Here is a 24,296-nt window from a genome sequence, read left to right as displayed (position 1 = left end):
AAAAAAAAAAAAAAAAATGTCTGTGTGAACTTCACTCTTTGCACTTATCAGAAAGGTTGATTTCACTCCAGTTACTAGGTCCAGTCCTGGACCAAAATCAGTCAGACAGGTTTCCTCTTAGAAGAATAGCTTCCACCATTTGAGTCTGGTGATCCTTTCCTACAGTACCACGAGACTAGGAAGAGTCACCCTACTTGCAAACATTTCACAAATTTTCTCTGGAGGGATCCTACTCACTTAGCTCATTGAACTGTCCTTTTTTTCTAGACAGCGGCTGGTACTCTTAACTGACTAGAATTAGTTCCAAGCAAGTCCATTATAATTCATCTCCCAGTGACAAGATGTTTTCATCTCACAGGGAAAAAAAAAAGCAAAGGAATTATTTTCTTTCCTTCAAGGTACAGCCATCTTTAATAATCAAATAGCTCCACAAAGCAGTGGATTATAATTTAATAGATACTGTGCAAATTAAAAGTGTGACTTTTTCCTTGCTCTTAGAATTAAAACAAGTAACACTTCTAAGTGCTTGAACACCTGGAGGTGGGTGGGCTCAAAAGTATACTGGCATTACACATTAACACCATGGAACCATACATGATGAGGCACGTCGTCAATGAAATTTCTGGATGAAGCATAAGACTTAACTACTCCCCCACATTAAATTCTTCGCCATAGTGAGCTGTTAGTTCTGAGGTTTCCATGATGCCACTGATAACCTCAGGAAAGCTATCTACAAAGAAGAAAGCACAGTATAATAAATGATATACCTACCAATTGGTGAAAATTTCCTTCTGTATGTAAACCATAGACGAGCACTTATATCAGACAACAGCTTAGATTTTTCTGTAATTAAATGTGAAATTAAAATTAAATCATCGTATCCCATCTGAAGATATCTGCCTTTGATTTCTGAGCCAGCAGCAAACTCAATTTCAAATAACCAGTCAATTCCATTGTTATGAGGCTAAGGGAAATTCATAGGAAACCCAATCTCATTTTAGCCAAATAATTTCAGCATTTCCTCCCACCTATGTTTTGACCAGAGCTACTGGCTAGTACAATGATGCTGAGTGGTTCCTGCCTCCTTCTCACTGAGAGCCAAAGCCCCAACAGGTACTTAACACTGGGGTCACATGGCCAAAAGACAAGGACTTGGAAAAGCGAGGATCCTGGATAACCTGCTAACAAGGCAATCAGCCCCTGCCTGAATGATGATGGTTGGTTGGATCTCTTATCAGCATCCACTGTCTGTTATCTAAAAATAGGGATGGGTCGTGTGTGTGTGTGTGTGTGTGTGTGTGTGTGTGTATGTGGGGGGGGTACACACAAATGTTTAACTAAGAAGGAGATGTCCCTGCTAAGCAAATTAAGTGTATAAGAAATTTATCAATACTACCTACTGCAACTGGCATTTGTAATCTAAATGGATGTATAACATCACAAATGCTTTTGTATATTTTTTTCCAAAGCATGCTTTCTTGTATTTTATGGCATAAATTTACTTCGATGGCCACAAATCTGGCATCCACATGTCATCTGTACTTAGATGTGGTTCTGTCTTTCTTAGTCTTCTCTCTCCCCCTTCTCAACAACACATCTATATTTGTATTCTATAGAGAACTTATAGCCATTGCACTTTAAAAGAAGAAAAGGAAGTTCAATTTTAGCCAATAGTCTCTATTTTTTCTCCTGCCTTTCCTTTGAACAAATCAGAAAGTTGAGCTGTCTGGATTTTCCTTCCCCTTCATGTTGCCGGTGCCTAGCACATTATGGGAAGCAGACGTAAAATGGTTAAGAGTAAGACTTCTGGAGCCATATTCTGCCTGGGTTTGAACCCTGACTCTACTACTTACCAACTGTGTGGGCTTGTCACTTAACCTCTCTAAGCTTCAGTTTCCTCATCTGTAAAATGGGGAGAATGATCGTACCTACTTCATAGACTTATGAGTATTCAACAAGATAATACTACATGGAAAGTAGTAGCTTACATGGTACAGTATGCACTAAGCCTGAGGTAAATGTTAGCTGTTATTATATTCCCTCCTATCAAATGCTCACGCCACTCACTCCTTCCTCTGATATTCTCTACGTCTTCCAGCTTGCCTATATGCTAGAAAGTCTGGGGAAAAGTTGTATAGGCATTTTAACAATAATTTCACCTTGAAAGGCCTTTTCCAGCCTAACGTTTGAAAATGGGCATATCTGAGGACATGGAAGCAACCTAAGTGCCCATCGACAGATGAAATGGATAAAGAAGATGTGGCACATATATACAATGGAATATTACTCAGCCATAAAAAGAAACGAAATTGAGTTATCTGTAGCAAGGTGGATGGACCTAGAGACTGTCATACAGAGTGAAGTAACTCAGAAGGAGAAAAACAAATACCATACGCTAACACATATATATGGAATCTAAAAACAAAAAATGGTTCTGAAGAACCTAGGGGCAGGACAGGAATAAAGACGCAGACGTAGGGAATGGACTTGAGGACACTGGGAGGGGGAAGGGTAAGCTGGGACGAAGTGAGAGAGTGGCATGGACATATATACTACCAAATGTAAAATAGATAGCTAGTGGGAAGCAGCCGCATGGCACAGGGAGATCAGCTCGGTGCTTTGTGACCACCTAGAGGGGTGGGATAGGGAGGGTGGGAGGGAGACGCAAGAGGGAAGAGATATGGGGATGTATGTATACGTATAGCTGATTCACTTTGTTATAAAGCAGAAACTAACACACCATTGTAAAGCAATTATACTCCAATAAAGATGTTAAAAAAAAGAAAATGGGCATATTTGGCAACTTGGGGATCCCTGTTGTCATGGAATGCTGAACTAGAAGAGATCATCTCCAGTCCCCCTCCAGTTAATTACTGGTGAAAGGAGTTAAGATCTGGAAAGAGAAAGTGAATTATCCAAGGTAGAAGAGCCTGAATACAAAAGGTCTCCTAATCGCTAGCACTAGGTGCTCTCTACTATTCAGGATTCTCCAATCAAAAGGATGAAGCCAGACTCAGATGGAGTTAAGAGATGTTAACTTCCTCTCCCGCCTTTTTTTTTTTAATTTTTTAATTTTTTGGCCGTGCCGCGTGGCACGTGGGATCCTAGTCCCCCAGCCAGGGATCGAACCCACACCCCCTGCATTGGCAGCGCAGAGTCTTAACCACTGCACCGCCAGGGGAGTCCCCCCTCCTGCCTTTTGATCAGCTTCTTCCTGTCCCTCCCTCCATGCTAGGGCCTCCAAAGAGGATCTCTCCTCAGACACAAAAATCAGAGCTGCCTCTCTCCAAGTTCAGGGTTTATCTATGTGCTGGGTTGTTAGCAGTTTCAGGTGAAAAGGTCTTTCCCAATCTATAAGAGCGTAAGGGTAAGGAAGAAAAATCCAAGCCTCCTTTCCATCTAGCTGCAGTGGGTAAAAGTTCTGTACAAAATCAGAATAAACTGAGACAGTGCTGCGGTCAGCAAAAGCTCTAAAACTGTAAGGCTTCTCAGTGTCTGATATTGTTTCTGACAGCCATGGGCTGTTTAGAAGTCCCTTGGGTGGCAGTGTTTTTCATCTAGATAGAAAAGGACATGAGAGGAATGAGAAGTATGTAGCCCAGTCATCAAAGACTAGATACCGGTTAGTGATACCAGGAGCAGGTCCATGTTTTTTGAAACCCGAGGCTTATAGAATCTGGGGGTTCCCCTTTAAGGAAAAGAACAAAAATATATGACTTTTTCAAATCGTACAAATACCAATGACCATGTGAACACACTGCTAGGGGCCCCTCAGGGCCTTCGAAGGGACCTTGCATGCAAGCAAGGGGCCCAAGGCTTAAACTCCTCTGGTTGTCAGGTAAATCCGCCTAGGAGTAGCATTAACCCTTATCAACCCAAGGAGGAAAACGGGATAGGACCTTAACCTTGGGCACCCACCTCATCTGGGTTCTCACAGACCAATGCTACCAAACCTTACCGGTTTTAAGAAGATGCTGTTTCCCCAAGATCCATACCAGCTCATCTGTATCTGGAAATTCTTCTAGGTAGTCAGCGAAAATAGTAATCTGGTTTTCATACTTGGATAAAACTAAAAGAAAAAGAAAGAAACTTAGGCAAAATTTAATACAGAGGGCTTGCTTCTGTGGTTTACTGATTATTACCTTTGTCCTGAAGGTAAAAGGTCGCTGGCTAGAATTGAATGGAAGCAAATCCTTTTGCTTGAGGAACAAAGACACTCACAAGGCCTGAAAATCCTTTAGTAGAGGGATTTCCTCTTGACCACCTATTTTGACCTTTCCTTTCTCATGGTCCCATTTGGCACCATCTCTGAATAATTTTTTGGTCACAGCTATGTCAAACCTTTTTTTTTTTTTCCAATGGGGCTTTCTTTGTAAATAGTCACTTTCCAGCTTCTCCTAGTGTGACTGTAGCAGGTGGCGCAATCATACCTGCATACCTAACCCCTGTCCACATCACAGGGAATATTGTGAGGTTTCTAGCGGCCAGTGGCTTAGAAGGGGGTTATGATAAGCCTGAAAGACTATACAACTGTGAAAACGTAATATTTTAGCTGGAAGACCAGATGTTTTAACAGTACTTTCATTTACCATTTTATTCACTTATAACTTCTGCAAAGAAGAATCTTGAAGCTGCCGATAAATATAACTTGTTCTTGGGATTCACAAGTGACTCTCTCTCAAGAGAAAGCAACCGAACAAAATACAATTAAATCTCATAAGTTCACAGGCCACAGTCTTAGAACTTATGGCCATGTAATGCGAGATATGTTAATATCCACTTTTGTACCACCTGCGGAGAAAGGTTCTGCTAAAAGAGTCGAGACTGATTTATGAAGGGGTCTTATTGCAAAAGTTCCCTTTAAGTAATTTTCTGAGAGAAAGAATATTGTAGGTATTGTAGGTAAATAAGTTTCCAAGCCAGCCCACAAAAATCTATCTTAACCTGTAATCAGCAAAATCAAATTGCTAGTATATTTCGTAGTTTATGGTGTTATTTCACTGACAAATCATATTTCAAGTTCAAAGCTGAGACAACCCAACACACACCTTCTCTTCTCAGCTCTTGGAGGTTCCCAGCCCCTATGGGGAGGGGAGCTCAGACAGAGTAGGGGCCATTTTGTGCAGATACAGGTAGCTGCAGGGACTCTCCCAGACCAGTCCCTAAGAGCGCCAGGGGAATAGTTTCCTATAAAAAATGGCATTGTGGGATGTGTTTAAGCTCACTTGAAAGGACAAATTGCTTTCTTTTGGCTTTGTTTTCTAAGGCATGCTGTTTTCATAGAAATATATGTTCTTAAGTATAAATGAGTCTTATCTGATCATGAAAACAGGTTACGTGGTTGAAGGCTGATGTTATACTTTGTATAATTTGTACAAATTGAAGTTATAATTTGTTTGAAGTTAAAATTTTAGAAACACAGCTACCCAGGGATACTGCCTTTCTTGAAACACATTACAGAAGTCCAATCTTTCAGGGATTTAGGTAGCCTTTCTCCTCAAGATGTTTTAATCATTAGGGTTACAGCCTTGGCAGTATTTCAAACCTAAAGAAGTTAGAAATGAGACAGCCATTTCATTCCCCAGTGAAAACTCATCACTGCCAAATCTGCCAGGGAGCTTGTGCCGTCTTAGCCTTTCTGCCACTGGCGTCAGCCCCTGGCCCATGCCCAGGAAACAGCAGGCTAAAAATGATCATCCAGGTCAGGCCATCCCCAGGAGGTGGTGGACTGAGGTGGCATAAATCACACTGTGTACCTCCCCACCCTACTCTCCACCCCTCACAGGCAAGAGAAATCAGCTTAAAACGAACATCCAGTGTAGCATAGAAAAGAGAAAAAAGAAGTCAGGAAATAAGTAGCTTGAGAGGAGTGTGGGAAAGGGGCAACCTCTCTGGCATTCCCCTGGTAGGGATGAGGAAGGGTGGCATTGGATGAATGTACAGCATGTATGCATATAAGCCTTGGGTCTTTTTTTAGTACTGGCTGAAAAAGAAAAACATTTTTCTATCGCCAACCCTGTTTCAGTGAGTCATTGCCCAGCTATCTGGTCAAATTAGTACAGCCCCTTAAAGCCTGTGAGAACTGCACTGCTTCATCTGAGATGGCTCTGACCAAAATGGTAGCCAAAGAATTTTCCTCTTGCTCTTCCACACCACCCCCAAGGCCAGCAAAAAGGGCATTGCAGTCTCTATTCTTCCTGATTCTCCTCTTAGAAAATAGACTCCCAGAATGCAGTGTGTCAGGCCATAGCCAGCCTGAGTTGAAAGCTACATGGATGAAACAAATGAAAGCCAGAACAGAAGATGAGATTAACGGAAGCAAAGAGCAGTAACACGGGGAGAGTATATAAATGGGAGCCTGGGGAGGAGAGGGGAATTGGTCTTCCACAAGAAGACCTCCAAAAGATGAAGAAGCCAGCTGGGATGTGGTTGAGGTGCAGAAGTGAAATGGCATTTCCAAACAAATCACTTCTCACTAATGGCAATCCTTTTGAAAAAAATTTTCAAAAACTACTTTTGTCTTGCCTTAAAATTAACAAACAAGACATCAGCCCCATATGAGTTCCTTGCCCTTTCAGCCCGTTTAAAGACATAGAACTGTACAGGCAGAGCTACAAATACTGCAGCTTGGTGGACCAAGAATTAGCTTCTACAAGGTCCGATGGACAACAGGCTTCACTCTGTTCCATTCTACTTTAATAATTATTGCACCAAAGTCTCTGCTGGGTTAGCTTAGTAGTCAACTAATAATTGATAAAAAGGTTTCCATAAACTCCTGGAACCAAAAAGTCTCCCAGTCTTGGCCAAGTGGCTCTGTGTACATGTTGGGGCATGCCTTCAACAGTCAGCCAGGCAGTTGATTAACTCTGCCTTAGTTTTCCCTTTCTGCTTGTACAGAGCTCGAGGTTAGCCAGAGTGAGAGCTGAGGGCCTTCTCAGGTCTTTCCTGAGCATGCACACAGCCTTAGGAATGCACATAACCCTGAACATGCATGTGGTCCTCTAGATTCCCAGGAATATGCCTGAACTTTTCAAAGCCCCAATGGATATATTATTCCTCAGCTTTACCTTTTAAACTTTTTGGTTATCTACTCCTCAAACAGCTGTGAAGTTAATTGCCTCTAATAATTTTCCAAAAAAGCCCCGGCAGGGAAGGCTTTCTGTACCTCCAAGTCAGGACAAATAAATACAAGTCTTCTAAGTGGGGTCTGCCGGGGAATCGTCAGACAGATCAAGTAATGACAATTCTCTAGAAATGAGGCTTTACAGGAGCTCCAACCGTGTTCTGCGTCCTCCAGGGGCTACCAGGTTGCTGGCTTTCCCTATGGTTGCAGGCTGTGGATTCTCAAGGCTACTGCAGAGCTGGAGAGCAAAGGATGGGCATAGCGCAAGTGAAAACGCCACAAAGCTTACTATTCTTACAAAAATGCAGCCTTTTTTCATGAATAAATACTCCCCAGATTGGTGCAAGCCTTTGGTTAATTTCCAGAGTGCTGCAAAAGTTGATTCTGATCATTTTTGCCATTTCTTGTCATTTCTATTATGGGTAGAATTTTCAGAAGTCCTCACTGTTCCATTTTTGCTGATAACTTACTTTAATAATTTGCTTTCCAGTGATTGGCTATATTTCTAAGGATTATTTTGTAAAACTGCAAGTAAATGAAGAAAAAAATTATTTTAAACAACAGAAATTCTGATAGGGTTTAACAAACCTTGTACATCAAGGCTCCCAGATTCTGTGGGGTTTGTGCCCCACAAACAATACAATCACTCTAAAATGAAATCAAAAGGTCACAGAATCTCAGGGCCAGAAAAAGCCTGAGACACCACAGCGTATCTTCCTTGTAGATCACCCTATTCTAAAAGCACTCCAGGATACTGCTGCTTCCAAAACTGCCTTCTCAGCAATACATTTTTTGAATTTTTCAAAAATTGAGGTATAGTTAACGTACAATATTATTTAAGTTTCAGGTGTACAACACAGTGATTCACAATTTTTAAAGGTTATATTCCATTTATAGTTATTATAAAATGTTGGCTATGTTCCCTGTTTTGTATTATATGTACTTGTAGCTTATATTTTATACATAGTAGTGTGTGCCTCTTAATCCCCGACCCTTATCTTGCCCTTCCCTACTAGTAGCCACTAGCTTGTTCTCTATATCTGTCAGTCTGTTTCCTTTTTGTTATATTCACTAGTTTAATACATACACATTTAACATACTGTCAGGTCACAGCTTCAAAAGCATAAGAAAATGTTCACGTCAGACAGGTATGGTAAGGGCTGAATATACATTAATATACTCATTCCATAAATTTTTACAGAGTACCTACTATGTGCTAAGCACAGAGGATAAGACATCACTGAGATGTAGCCTCCATCCTCCAAAAGCTTTTAATCTAGTAGAGAGGATAGGTCTGGAAACAACTAACAACAATAAATCCTATAAGAAAGGAAAGTGAGAGAAAAGAGATCAAGATGGTGGAGTAAGAAGACATGGAGCCCACCTCCCCCCCACGAAAGCATCAAAAATACATCTACATGTGGAACAATTCTCACTAAAACTAACTGGAGGGACTTCCCTGGCGGCACAGTGGTTAAGAATCCACTTGCCAATGCAGGGGACACGGGTTCGAGCCCTGGTCCGGGAAGATCCCACATGCCACGGAGCAACTAAGCCTGTGCGCCACAACTACTGAGCCTGCGCTCTAGAGCCCGCGAGCCACAACTACTGAAGCCCGTGCGCCACAACTACTGAAGCCTGTGCGCCAAGAGCCCATGCTCTGCAACAAGAGAAGCCACCGCAATGAGAAGCCCATGCACTGCAAGGAAGAGTAGCCCCTGCTCACGGCAACCAGAGAAAGCCCGCATGCAGCAACGAAGACCCGACGCAGCCAAAAATTAAAAATAAATTAATTAATTAAAATAAAAAAGAAAAGAGTCCGTCTGCCAATGCAGAGGACATGGGTTCGAGCCCTGGTCCGGGAAGATCCCACGTGCTGAGAGGCAACTAAGCCCCTGCACCACGACTACTAAGCCTGCACTCTAGAGCCCGTGCGCCACAACTACTGAAGCCCGCGCCCCTAGAGCCCATGCTTCGCAAGAGAAGCCACCACAACGAGAAGCCCATGCACCACAACAAAGAGTAGCCCCCTCTCGCCACAACTAGAGATAGCCCCCACGCAGAAACAAAGACCCAACGCAGCCAAAAATAAATAAATAAATAAACTAATTTTTTAAAAAACTGGAAACTGGCAGAAGCACTCCTGTACAACCAAGATTGTAAGAACGATCCACACATAATCCAGTAGGAAGGGAGGAAAAGTGATCAGGTTGAGACCTGTGCCCCTGGGAGGGGAATCAGAGGAAAAGGGAGGTCGCATGGGTAGACACCCACCCTGGGGAGTGATCAGGTTGAGCCACAGACTGGGTGTCCCAGAGCTGGGGTTCTTTGTGGAGGAGACAAGCCCCCTCGGCTGGTTGGAGGACAGCTAGACAAACAAGACTGGACTCCACTTGTGAGGAGTGCATGCACCTTGGCTGTCCCCGAGGCAGGGCAGAGAGAGATCTGCTCTGAGGTGGCTGGGTTTCCCATGACCAGCTAGCCATGCACCTCAGCCCAAAGGACCGAGCAATGCTTCCATCCCACTCATTCCATGCCACAGCATGCCAGTTGGATCTGGGGTAGCCACGACCAGAGAAAAGACTTGACCATGGGATGCAGAGATGACTGAGTCGTGGGGTGGAGCCTGGGTGGGGCAGCAGTGGCCATTGTTGACACTTACTCAAGCAGCGTCCCAGCAGCCGCCCAGATCTCTGATGGCAGCCACCCTACCACTGCTCACTCCCCCACCCCAATACACACAGAGTGACCACAAGGGCCCCGCCTGCCCTGCAGAGCAGTTCCACAACAGGGTGGGAGCAGCTGAGGCTGGGGACAGTGATCAGCTGTGAGAGACAAAGGGGAACTGCCCCGTGACTGCCTTGCCATGCCTGCCAGCCCAAGCTCAGTGAATACTCTAGCCCCGCTCAACCTATGCCATAGCACTGAACTGGATCTGGGGTGCCCATGACAGAGGAGAAGACTCGACTATGGGACACAGAGGTGACCCAGTCCCAGAGTGGAGCTACTCTTAGCTCTTACTCAAGCAGTGCCTCAGAAGCCCCCCAGATCTCTGACAGTGGCTGCTGCACCACAGCTAACCTCCCAATATACATGGAGAGTCCACACAGGCACCATCTTTCCTGTAGGGCAGTTCCACAACAGGGCAGGGGTGGCAGAGGCTGTGAGGAACAAAGGGGATCTGCACCTGAGGCTATGTCTGTGTGGAGCCACAGACACCTATACAGGCAGTGCATTAGACCTCTGTCAGCACCCGGGCCCCGCTTGCTTCAGCACTCCCCTCCTCTGGGGCAAAGGTCCTGGTGTGGGGAGAGGGAAATACACACACTTAAAGGGAACAGAGTTAGCTCAGGCCCCACCCCTGAGAGGGTGGTGACAGCCACTGAGCAGAGAGGAAGTCCCACCTCACACCCACCTCCAGCTCTAGCCCTTACATCTCCAGCCACACCAGCTACGAAGGTGATAGCTGCCAGCACACCCTGAGGAAAGATGTGACTTGCATTCACATCAAATCCAGCTCTCCCACCAATGGCATCTGGCACACACAGTCTGTATAGAGATGGTCCCACAGAAAAATACACCTTCAGGACTGCAATAGATAACTGTTTCACCTAAATCACAGAGGCAAGAAAGTTAAGCAAAATGAAAAGGCAGAATAACTACTCTTAATTGAAAGAGCAAGAGAAAGCCCCTGAAAAATAAATAATGAAACAGAAATAAACGATTTACCACATAAAGAATTCAAAACATTGGTAATAAAAATGTTAACTGAATTAGGGAAAAGAATTGATCTAAACAGTGACCATTTCAACAAGGAACTAGAAAATATAAAAAAAAAACCCCAATCAGAAATGAATAATTTAACAGCTGAAATAAAAAACACACTAGAAGGAATGAATAGCAGACAAAGTAATACAGAGGAACACATAAGTGATCTAGAAGACAGAATAATGGAAACCACACAATCAGAACAGCAGAAAGAAAAACAAATTTTTAAAAATTAAAGCAATTGAAGAGATCTCTGGGACAACATTAAGCATCCAAACATTTGCATTATATGGGTTCCAGAAGGAGAAGAGAGACAAAAGGGGATCAAAAATGTACTTGAAGAAATTATGCCTGAAAACTCCCCAAACCTGAAGAAGGAAACAGATATCCAGGTACAGGAATCACAGAGGGTCCCAAACAAGATGAACCCAAATAGACCCACACCAAGACATATCATAATTAAAATGGCAAAAGTTATAGATAAAGAGAGAATTCTAAAGGCAGCAAGAGGAAAACAAAGAGTCATATGCAAGGGAACCCCCATAAGGCTATCAGCTGATTTCTTTGCAGAAACCTTGCAGGCCAGAAGGGAGTGACATAATATATTCAAAGTGCTGAAAGGGAAAAACCTGCAACCTAGGATACTCTACCCAGCAAGATTATCATTTAGAAGGAGACATAAAGAACTTCTCAGATATGCAAAAACTAAAAGAGTTCATCAATACTAAACCTACCGTAAAAGAAATCTGAAGGGTCTTCTCTAAATGGAAAAGAAGTAAGAATCTATAGGAAAGGGAAAATCCCACTAGGAAAGGCAAATATGTAGTAAGGATTGAGGATCAAACACTTAAATATGCCAGTATGTAGATTAAAAAACAAAAAATTGTAAAAGCAACTATAACTACAATAAACAGTAAAGGGATAAGATTGAAGATGTAAAATATGACATCAAAAAACACAAAATGTAGGGCAGGGAAGTAAAAAATGTAGATCTTTTAGAATGTGTTTGAACTTAAATGACTACTACTTTAAAACAAGTAGGTATAATTATAGGTCAGCATATATGAACCTCAGGGTAACTACAAATCAAAAACCTACAATAAATACACAAAACCTAAAAAGAAAGGAACACACGCATACTGCTAAAGAAAATCCTCAAACCACAAGGGAAGAAGCAAAAAGAAGAAGAAATGAAAAGAGAATAACTACAAAAACAAGTGGAAAACAAGTAATAAAATAGCAATAAGTACATACTTATCAATAATTACTTTAAATGTCAATGGACTACATGCTCTGATCAAAAGACATAGGGTGGCTGATTAGATAAAAAGCAAGACCCTTCAGTATGCTGCCTACAAAAGACTCACTTCAGGGATAAAGACACATAGAATAAAAGTGAGGGGATGGAAAAAGATGTTTCATGCAACCAGAAACATGTGAAGAAAGCAGGGGTAGCAATACTCATATCAGACAAAATAGACTTTAAAACAAAAGCTATAACAAAAGACAAAGAAGCATATTATATAATAATAAAGGGATCAATACAAGAAGAGGATATTACATTTGTTAACATATATGTACCCAATACAGGAGCACCTAAATATATAAAGCAAATACTAACAGACATAAAAGGAGATATTGACAATAATAAATAATAGTAGGGGACTTTACCACCTCACATCAATGGACAGATCATCCAGGCAGAAAATCAATAAGGCAACAGTGGTCTTAAATGACAAAATAGTCCAGTTGGACTTAATAGATATCTACAGGACATTACAATGAAAAACAGCAATACACATTCTTTTCAAGTGCACATAGAATGTTCTCCAGGATAGATCACATGCTAGGCCTCAAAACAAGTCTCAACAAACTTAAGAGGACAGAAATTATATCAAGCATTTTTTCTGACCACAACAGTATGAAACTAGAAATCAATGACAGGAAGAAAAATGGGGAAATCACAAACACATGGAAACTAAATGACATGCTACTAAAAACCCAACAGGTCAATGAAGAAATCAAAGAGGAAAACAGAAAATACCTTGAGACAAATGAAAATGGAAAAACAACATTCCAAAATCTATGGGATGTAGCAGAAGCAGTTCAAAGAAGGAAGTTTATAGCAATACAGGCCTTCCTCAAGAAACAAGAAAAATCTCAAATAAACAACCTATCATGCCACCTAAAGGAATTAGAAAAAGAACAAACAATACAGCAGAAACTAACACACCATTGTAAAGCAATTATACTCCAATAAAGATGTTAAAAAAAAGAACAAAGCCCAAGTCAGCAGAATGAAGGAAATAATAAAGACCAGAGAGGAAATAAATAAAATAGAGATAAAAAACAATAGAAAAGATCTATGAAACCAAGAACTGTTTTTTTGAAAATATAAACAAAATTGATCAACCTTCAGCCAGGCTCACCAAGAAGAGAGAGGACCCAAATAAATATGAAATGAAAGAGGAGAAATGACATCCATACCACAGAGATACAAAAAATCATAAGAGAATACTATGAATAGTTATATGCCAACAAATTGACAACCTAGAATAAATGGACCAATTTCAAAAAACATACAACCTGCTAACACTGAATCAAGAAGAAACAGACAATTTGAATCCACTGATCACTAGTAGCGAAATTGAATTTGTAATTTAAAAAAAAAAACACTACCAGCAAACAAAACTCCAGGACTGGATGGCTTCATGGGGAAATTCTACCAAACATATAAAGAAGAACTGATACCTCTCCTTCTCAAGCTATTCCAAAAAGTTAAGAGGATGGAATACTCCCAAATTCTTTCTACAATGCCACCATTACCCCAATACCAAAACCACAAAAAGACGCTACAAAAAAAGAAAATTACATCTTTGATGAGTGTACATGCAAAAATCCTCAATAAACTATTAGCAAACTGAATCCAACAATATATAAAAAGGATCATATACCATAATCAAGTTGGATTTATTCAAGTTGGATTTATTCCAGGGACACAAAGATGGTTCAAATTTGCAAATCAATCAATGTGATACACCATATTAACAAAAGGAAGAACAAAAATCACATGATTATCTCAACAGATGCAGAAAAAGCATTTGACAAAGTTCAACATCCATTCATGATAAAAACTCATCAAATTAGGTATAGCAGGAACATATCTCAATGCAATAAAGGCCATTTATGACAAACCCACAGCTAACATCATATTCAACAGTAAAAAGCTAAAAGCCTTTTCTCTAAATTCAGGAACAAGACACGAATGCCCATTCTCTCCACTATTTAACATAGTATTGGAAGTCCTAGCCACGGCAATCAGACAAGAAAAAGAAACAAAAGTATCCAAATTGGATGGGAAGAAGTAAAACTGTCACTATTTGCAGATGACATGCTACTTTATACAGAAAACCCTAAAGTCTCCACCCAAAACTATTAGAACTAATAAATGAATTTGGCAAGGTTGCAGGATACAAGATTAATACGTAGAAATCTGTTGCTTTTCTGTACACTAATAATGAACTATCAGAAAGAGAAAGTAAAAAAAAAAACTCCCTTTAAAATTGCATTAAAAAGAATAAAATATCTACAAATAAACTTAACCAAGGAGGTGAAAGACCTATACTCTGAAAGCTATAAAGCATTCTGAATGAAACTGAAGATGATACAAAGAAATGGAAAGATACACTGTGCTCTTAGATTGGAAGAATTAATATTTGTTAAAATGGCCATCCTACCCAAAGCAATCTATAGGTTTAATGCAATTCCTATCAAAATACCCATGACATTTTTTTTCACAGAACTGGAACAAATAAAATTCATATGGAACCACAAAAGACCATGACTTGCCAAAGCAATCTTGAGAAAAATGAACAAATCTGGAGGTATCATACTCCCTGACTTCATAATTATACTACAAAGCTACGGCAATCAAAACAGTATGGTACTGGCACAAAAACAAACATATAGATAAACAGAATAGAATAGAGAGTTCAGAAATAAACCCACTCACCTATGGTCAATTAATCTACAACAAAGAAGGCAAGAATATACAATGGAGAAAATACAGTCTCTTCGATAAGTGGTGCTGGGAAAACTGGATGGCTACATGTAAAACAATGAGATTAGAACATTTCCTCACATCATATACAAAAATAAACTCAAAATGGGTTAAAGATCTAAATGTAAGACCTGAAACCATAAAACTCCTAGAAGAGCTCATAGGTAGAACGCTCTTTGACATAAATTTTAGCAATATTTTTATGGGTCTGTCTCCTGAGGCAAAAGAAATAAAAGCAAAACTAAACAAATGGAACCTAATTAAACTTAAACGCTTTTGTACAGCAAAGTAAATCATCCACAAAATGAAAAGATAAACTACGAATGGGAGAAAGTATTTGCCAACGATATGACCAACAAGGGGCTAATATCCAAAATATACAAAGAGCTCATATAACTCAATATCAAAAAAACAAACAACCCAATTAAAAAATGAGCAGAAGACCTGAATTGACATTTTTCCAAAGAAGACATACAGATGACTAACAGGCACATGAAAAGATGCTCAACATCACTAGTTATCAGAGAAATGCAAATCAAAGCAACAAGGAGATATGACCTCACACCTGAAAGGCTATCATCAAAAAGCCTACAAATAATAAACGTTGGAGAGGATTTGAAGAAAAGGGAACCCTTGTGTACTGTTGGTGGGAATGTAAATTGATGCAGCCTCTATGGAGAACAGTATGGAGGTTCCTCAATAAATTAAAAATAGAACTACCATATGATCCAGCAATTCTACTCCTGGGTATACACCTGGAAAAAACGAAAACACTAATTCAAAAAGATACATACACCCCAATGTTCATAGCAACACTGTTTACAATAGCCAAGATATGGAAGCAACCCAAGTGCCCATCAACAGATGAATGGATAAAGAAGATGTGGTATATATATACAATGGAATATTACTCAGTCATAAAAAAGAACGAAATACTGCCATTTGCAGCAACATGGATGGACCTAGAGAATATTACACTTGGTGAAATAAATTAGACAAATACAAATACTGTATGATATCACTTATATGTGGAATATAAAAAATAATACAAGCAAATATATATGTAAAACAGAAACAGACTTACAGATACAGAAAACAAATTAATGGTTACCAAAGGGGAGAGGGAAGGGGGGAAGGGCAAATTAGGGGTATGGGATTAAGAGATAAAAACTACTATGTATAAGATAGATAAGCAACAAGGATATACTGTATAACACAGGGAATTATAGCTATTGTCTTGTAATAACTTTTAACAGAGTATAATCTGTAAAAATACTGAATCACAATGCTGCACACCTGAAACGAATATTGTAAATCGACTATACTTCAATTTAAAAAAAAGAAAGGAAGGTGATGTGGAAGGCAACAAATGATTAATCTGGGAATGAATGGATCTTCAACAACCTTGAAAAGGTGGCATCAGAGCTGAGCCTTATTGGAAATAAGATATAAGTGGGATGGGGGAAGGGAGGAAACTCCTGTATGGGGGAACACCAAAAGGATTTGGCAAGCAACTGCATGTGGGATGGGTCTGGGAAGAGTACGAAAGAGAGAGAGTCAAAAATAAGTTGCAGTTTTCAAGTGTGGGTGATGAAATGGTAGCAGAAAAACATAGTTGGGGATAGGGGGATAATAATCTTGATCCAGCCAGAACCTGTTGGAGTCATGGATTTGGTTGACAAAGGAATGAGAGGTTAAAAAAAAAAAAAGCGAAGAGGAAAATCAACCTGCATAGGGATCATGTAGACGGGCATGGTAGATGGCAGGTTGATTAGCAGAGCCTAGGAAAACAGGAGGAATCCAGAAAAACAAAACTCAGCCTAAAATGTACCTTCATCCCCTTGCTCCTGGGTCCACTTAGTGTCCTGGTCTTCCCAGCCTCTGCTCATCTGTGAATAGGCCCTGCCCCCATCTTCATTTCTCTTCCTTCCAGTGCCCTGCTTTTCGGACAACCAAGAATTTTGAAAATAAAGAGCTGGATAACAATTCTTAGCACTGGTCTAGACCTATGCTATCCAGTACAGTAGCCACTAGCCACGTGCAGCTATCTACAATTAAATTAATTCAAATTAAATACAACCAAAAATTCAGTTAGTTGCCTTAACCACATTTCAAGCACTCAATAGCCACATGCAGCTAGTGGCTACCATATTGGACAGCACAGCTGTAGAATAGTTCCATCATCACAGTTCTATTGCACAGTCCTATTCTAATGGCATTTCTATGATTCTGTAGGAGGTGGAGGTGGGGTGGGTTGTTAGGAGGGGTACTCCAAGTGCTTGGAAGAGAAGATGGGTTCACTTGTCTCTTTCTTAAGAGAGCCTGTATGTGAATTTCTAAGTAATTGAGGCGGCAATTATTTATTAAGTTCTGTACGTGGTTCTGTGAGGAATACAGAGGAAACATCCTTATAAACATTCACTAAATGTTAAATGAACAAGCTAAGGCATCATAAAATCATAATCTAGTTAAGAATATGAGCCTTAGGTAAATGAAAGAGCTAAAAATATAAGGTAATGTATATAGGCAAGTGTTGATAATAACTAAGTGCTGTCAAAATTCAGAAAAGGGGGAAGTCAGTCAGCACTGGAGTCATCAGGGAAGATTTCAAGGACGATGTAGGATTTGGACTGGTCCCTAAATTATCGCTTGGATATGGATGAGCAGAGATAAGAGGGGAGAATATTCCAGATGAGAGGAACACCTCATGTGTGTCAGAGACAGGGATAGGTTCCAGAGAATACTGAGCAAAGAGATTAGATAGGTGGCTTGGGACTGGATTGTGGAGGCTGGAAAGCCAGGCAGTATAGTCCAAAGTCTCAGTAAAGCCATTAACACTTTTCAGAGCACTTTCACATGATCCTGTGACAGCCCCTTGGGATAGCCAGGGCAAGGATCATTACTTTCATTTTAGAGTTGAGGAACTGAGTCTCAGGTGATATGACTTGCCCAGGGTTATATAGTTAATGAACAGTATAACCAGGATTCAAACTGAGTTAATCTTACTCTCCATTCAGTATTCTTCCCACTATACCTTGCTGTTAGGATAAAAGCTAGATTTGAAGCACTGGAGAGAGGGAGACCAATGAGAAAGTTGTAATAATCCAGGCATGAAGTGTTGAAGGCCTGACCTAAGGTGGCAAGAAACCAGATGCTCTGGTTATATAATATCCCATAAAGCAGACTGGCAATTCAGTACCCACTGTTTATAGGGGAGAGTAAGAGTAGACAGTCTGAGGTTAGAACACTATAGTTATTTTTAACTGGAAGTGATCTAAACTACCCCCAAAGGAATAAATATTAACAATATAATTCATATACTGTGTCCGGACTTTTCCAGACAGCTGTAGGCAATGTTTTGGACATGGTTCCTAAGCAAATATCACTTTATATGTCTATGCATTTTTATGAGCCATTTCTGACTTGATAGTGTTTCTTTCCTCTGTCAATTTCAATTTTCATTTCTGAAAACTAATTGGTCATATGATTTCTTACCTCATCTACATTTCAAGTGAGAAAGGACTAGTGCAAAAAGGTCAAGGAGCTACAGGCCTTGGAGTTTTTCCACCCTATTTAGTAAAACTAATTATTAGCTTAGCAATTAATTACCTAATAATGATTTACTAAGAAAACACTAAAATACACCATTGCCAGATTAATCTTAAAGGATTTCTCTGCCCATGTCACTAAGCTGCTCAGAAATTTCCACCAGCTTCCCAGATCGCTCCAACTGACAGGAATCAAATACAAATTCATCAGCCTGGCATTTAAGGCCCTCTCCAATATGGCCACATTCTACATTTCTAATTGTTCCTCACTGCTCATTACTCCCTCATGAGATCTACTCTTTTCAGCCAATATAAACCACATGATACACAGGAGGTTCTTTGCTCATTCATGTCCTACTTGCGCATAAGTCCTACCACAAATACTACCTTCTCTATGAACACTTCTTCCTCAATTTTCCCACCAAGAAATACTTGCTCCTTCTTCTAAGCCTCTATAGTCCTTTATTTATATCTCCTTTATGGCACTGGGCACTTTTTACTTTAGATTATTGTTATTTGCAGGCATGTCATCTCTCTGCTATTGGAATGAATTCCCATCTCAGCCCACGTAGTGTTCATCTCTGTATCTCCTACAGTTCTGATCATAGTGCCCTGCAGTAAGTTGTCCCCTAAGGGCCATCAAATGTTTATTGAATGAATGGGCACACTGACTAAAGTCCAAAAGCTGGTTTATATGTCCATGCACACATTAATTTAACAATCCTTTACTGAGTGCCTATCATATGACCGGCACTGTGCTAGGCCCTGGGGCTAGCAACATATTTTAAGCAATTTCAAGTCTAATGGGAAGATAAGGAGAAGGAGAGTTCATTTTGATATAGTATGGTCAGTGTCTGCACAGGGGGCTAGGGCAGAACAGCAGAGGGTTGTCTAAGCCAGCCTAGGGTACAGAGAAGGCTTTGGGAAGAAAGATGATGGCAGGACTTAGCCTTAACGGATAAAAGTTAGGCAATTTGGGCAGGGGAAGGACGTTCCAGGCCGAGGAGAAACATGTACCAAAACACTGAGGGCTGAGAGACTGTGGAATAGTGATACCACATGGAGACTGTCAAAGATTGAAGTTGATGAGGCAGGCAGGGCTGAGAGATGCTGGTCTTGGAAGCCTTGGTAAAAATTCTGGACTTAACCCAGGCTTCGTGGAGCCCCTGAAGGGTTTCAAATACATCCAAGAGGAAGTCTAGGTATTCCACTATTTGCAGAAACCAAGCTGTGCAACAAGTAATTGCCTGTAATGTAGTTGGGTTTTTTTTACATTCATTATCAAGTTAAATTCTGTTAAGAAACAAAACAAAACAAAACAGAAAGCCTCAAAAACCTGAAGTAACCATCTTTGTCAAGGAAGGGTTTAAGGTGGGTCTCTGTGTTACAGCACACTCAGTGGTACAGCACAACTGGAGAAACCCTGAATCCTTTCCAGAAACAGTACTCTTCATTTGGAGCACTTTTCCAGTTTTCTCCTCTGTTTACAACCACCTCACCCACTTCCCAGACCACAGGAATTTTCCACACACCCTTTCAACATCACACTTCATTAGTAAATGTTGCTAGCAGACATATGATGTTTAAAAATTCTTTACCTCCAATGTAATGTAAAATTATACTGCCAGAGTTAAATTGTTGGATTACATAAAATTATATGTGTATCTTCACTTCCAAAACAAAAGATGTACTCCCAAGTTAATCCTAAGGCAGATTTCTGTAAAGTGAACTTGATTTTTCAATGTTATTTTATGATCATTTGAGCCACATTACCCAAGAAAAGACAATTTGACCCCATCCAGAAAAGATACAGCTTGTATTAAAATGGTTCCTCAGCCCTGATGTGCACTCTATGTATCAGACACAAGGAAAATAAATATCTATCTACCCACAAGCATGAAAGACCCAACCCTCCAACCACAACAAAAATACTCTCTAATATCTGACAGGCAGAAAATCTTGACCTGCTGAACAAAACACAGATCCATTTTTAATCCCTAAAAGTGGCTCTTCACAAAGTGGGTTTTCTCATTCTCTGCCATCAGTTCTTTCATTAATACTAAGTTAAATTATTCTAAGTTAAATTAATTCAGTTAAAATGTCATTTTATTGCACCTACCCTAGCAATTCCACTCTTTAGTTTTATATCCAAGAAAAATGAGCACTCATGTCCACCAAAAGATATGGTAAAAAATGTTCATAGCAGTTTTATTCATAATAACCAAAACCTAAAAACACAAATGTCTATCGACACGGATGTTATGGACTGAATATTTGTGTCCTCCCAAAATTCATATGTTGAAGCCCTAATCCCCAGTGTGATGGTATTTGGGGTCTTCAGGAGGTAATTAGGTCATGTGGGTGGAGCCCTTATGAATGGGATTAGTGGCCTTATAAAAAGAGATACCAAAGAGATGATCTCTCTCCAGCATGTAAGGACACAGCAAGAAGGTGGCCGTCTGCAATCCGGAAAGAGGGACCTCACCAGACACCTAATCTGCTGGTTCCATGTTCTTGGGCTTCCCAGCCTCCAGAACTGTGAGAAATAAATGTTTGCTGTTTAATCCCCCTGGTCTATGGAATTTTGTTACAGCAGCCTGAATTGACTAAGACAAGGGGAATGGATAAATAAATTGTGGTGAAGAACACATGGGAATGGTACACAGCAACAAAAAAGAACTAACTAATACTATACGCAAAACATGGATGGATCTCACATACCTTATGTTAAACAAAAGAAACCAGACACAAAACAGTACATACAATACAATTCTATTTATATAAAGTTTGAAATCAGGAAAAGCTAACCTATGATGATAGCAGTCAAAGTAGTTGTTACTCTTGGGAGAAGGTACTGACTAAGAGGAGGCAAGAGAGAACCTTCTGGGGGATCAGAAATGTTCTGTCCTGATATGGGTGGAGGACGCACATACATAAAATTTCATTGAGCTGTACACTTAAGATTTGTGTACTTTATTGTCTGTAAGAAATACCTCAGTTCAAGAAAAAAGAAAAAGATAAGTCTCTATAGTGGATTTATTTCTGGTACAGATTGGCAATACAAATGAAAGTTATGCTAACAACAAAATATTATTTTGTTATCAGGAGCAGAGATATAGTTATGAATTTATCCCTGTACACACACACACACACACACACACACACACACACACACATATCAAATATAAGTGCAAGTAGTTTAGGGCTTCAGATATTATTTAGATATAAGGCTAATTTATTGGATTTTTCCATTTATAGCATTCCAAAATGTTATCTATTTTTACAGGATCATTTTGATTTGAAAGTCACTTCATCAGAGAAATATATTGAATTTGTTCCCCAAAGCTTAATGAAAGAAAACATAGTATACTAAAGAGAACACTGGCCTATGAATTAGAAGAGCTGGGTTTTATTTCTGCTCTTTTACTAGCCAAGTTACCTTGGGCCAGTCTTCAAGCAAAGATTCCCTTTCCTTATCTATAAAATGGAGATAATACTTTCCTCCCTACAAAGCTATAGTGAGGATCAAATAAGAAAATGGTTGTGAAAGTGCTTTGTAAAATTTAAAGAAGTGTTAATATCCTCAAAGCTGTGTTTAATTAGAATTTGTGCCTGGGTGTGGCCAATAGAAAATGTACTTAAATTTCAAAGCTTGTATTTCAGTTTCACATATCTTACACTTCACCAGAGTCAGGATTAGCACATACACTCAAAGTCTAAGATATCTGAAAAGTGGAAATAATTCCATTATAATAAATACTGAAAATAGATATGTTCAGGGAAGTAGAGTTAATAACTGCCTTCCTTGTTTTTCCTAATTATGACTTCTAGATGTAGCTCCAGTGATGTAATATGCATTATATTCAGTTCACACTTCTAGAACTTTGAACTGTATCTGCAACACCCACGCCATAGTCCCCCTCTCCATTATGAACTTCTCAATATCTGCCCCTGAAGGCTGCTCCCATTTCTACCCTCTGCCATCCATTGTGACCACTATAAAAAGTTTTTTAAATATTCTTCACTCTGAAATCTTTGTCAGAGCCCCGAATACTCCTAGTCAGAGAGCCCTAGATGGAAGCTCTTTTGTGTCACCTTTGGAAGTTTGTTTCTCTGATGAGAGGAAGTGATATAGGCCAGAGTAGCCTCAAAATGCTTCCTGTCACCAACTGTTCTTTCCACTGGACCCAGCAGGAAACTCCTGATTGGAGAGCCATGCAGTGTGAGAGGAGCTTGACAGAAGGAAAAATTAGGGTGATTTGGCTTCAAGGACTCCAGTGGTTCCTGTTCCTGGAGATTTTGTTCTTAGTTCCACAGCTAAGCTCCCCAAACTAGAACAAGCCTGCAGATAAACAAACAAAACAGACTAGAGAAGGTAAATCCCGAGTCTCACAAGATCCGTGAGGAACATTCCCTTCAGGCATTAAGTCCTAGTTTAGAAGTCTCTGTCGAGCCTAGTGAGCTAGGGAATGGGGATGAATTTTACAAAAGTAGATCAAGAGCAGCCAGAAGGGTCAACTGACAAGGAACGAGACAGAAAACCATGAAAATCTAATATGGATTCACACACACACACACACACACACACACACACACACACACACACACACACTAAATGGCCTATGACCATTTAGTGCAAGGGCAAACATTAAATCACATTTCAATAGGCCTTAGAATACCACTATATTATAACACAATACAACAACTGACAGTCATAATAATGATCCTTAACCAAAAAAGATTAAATTATGTCCATAAACACAGTATAAGAAGTCAGAGGAGTAGACTGTTTCATTGGGGTTGTTTGTTGTTGTAGGAGAATTCCACTCAGGGTGGTTAAAATGTTTAAAAAAAAAACAAAAAACTCATGGTGCTTAAATTAGAGAAATCACGAGCCATTTGAAAAACCTAGTGATTAAAAATGTCTTGAGGCTTCCCCAGTGGCGCAGTGGTTAAGAATCCACCTGCCAATGCAGGGGGCATGGGTTCAAGCCCTGGTCCGGGAAGATCCCACATGCTGCAGAGCAACTAAGACCATGCGCCACAACTACTGAGCCTGCACTCTAGAGCCCATGAGCCACAACTACTGAGACCACGTGCCACAACTACTGAAGCCCGTGTGCCTAGAGCCTGTACTCCGCAACAAGAGAAGCCACCGCAATGAGAAGTCCGCGCACCGCAACAAAGAGGAACCCCCGCTCGCCGCAACTAGGGAAAGCCCGTGCACAGCAACGAAGACCCAATGCAGCCAAAAATAAAAAAAAATAAATAAATTTTTAAAAAATCTTAAAAAATAAATAAATAAAAATGTCTTTTTCCCAGAAAGAGCCACGTAGCAGAGGTTTTCTGAAAAAGGAGATGAGCATGGGATAGCTTAGTCAGAGAAGGCTTCGTGGAGGAGGCAGGGCTCAGGGTTGGGTTTACTTTGAAGTCTCTTTCCATTCAAAGTCTGGTTCTGCCTTTACTGATTTCCACCCTTAAGCACACCTGCCAGGGCCTCAGGTTGAATGTCACTAAAGGAGACTAGTCCTAAGGGAAATTTAATGATAATGAATAAAGAGAAAGATGGGATGCAGACCCTGACCCCATTCTACTGTATCATAAAGGAGCTGGCTAAGGCTTCAATGCCTGAATAAGCAGAGTCTCCGGTATGGGCAGCAATTGTGCCAAGCAGCAGAGAATCTGTAGGAATGATGAATGGTACCCCATCCATAGTTCTTTACTCTGAAATTACTGGAAAAGCAAGGTTTAGCAAAGAATTTTTACTTCACAGTCAACTTTTATTTAGTATATAGAA

The 24,296-nt window shown here is 40.2% G+C and overlaps 1 protein-coding gene across 2 annotated transcripts in view; it reads right to left on the bottom strand.

The window, feature by feature from the left end:
- The window catches only part of ATG4A (autophagy related 4A cysteine peptidase), a 69,552-nt gene that overhangs the window by 24,579 nt on the left and 20,677 nt on the right, over nt 1-24,296 (bottom strand). For both annotated transcript variants that reach the window (XM_068532453.1, XM_068532452.1), the window contains exons 2-3: nt 3,959-4,069; nt 772-843 (exon numbers count right to left, since the gene is read on the bottom strand). In XM_068532453.1, the coding sequence (XP_068388554.1) occupies nt 772-843; nt 3,959-4,069 (183 nt within the window). The remainder of the gene's footprint in view (nt 1-771; nt 844-3,958; nt 4,070-24,296) is intronic.

Source organism: Eschrichtius robustus, chromosome X, assembly GCF_028021215.1.
Source record: "Eschrichtius robustus isolate mEscRob2 chromosome X, mEscRob2.pri, whole genome shotgun sequence".
NCBI classification, from domain to species: Eukaryota; Metazoa; Chordata; class Mammalia; order Artiodactyla; family Eschrichtiidae; genus Eschrichtius; species Eschrichtius robustus.
Note: the sequence above shows the minus strand (reverse complement) of the source record. Positions and strands in the feature narration are given on the sequence as shown.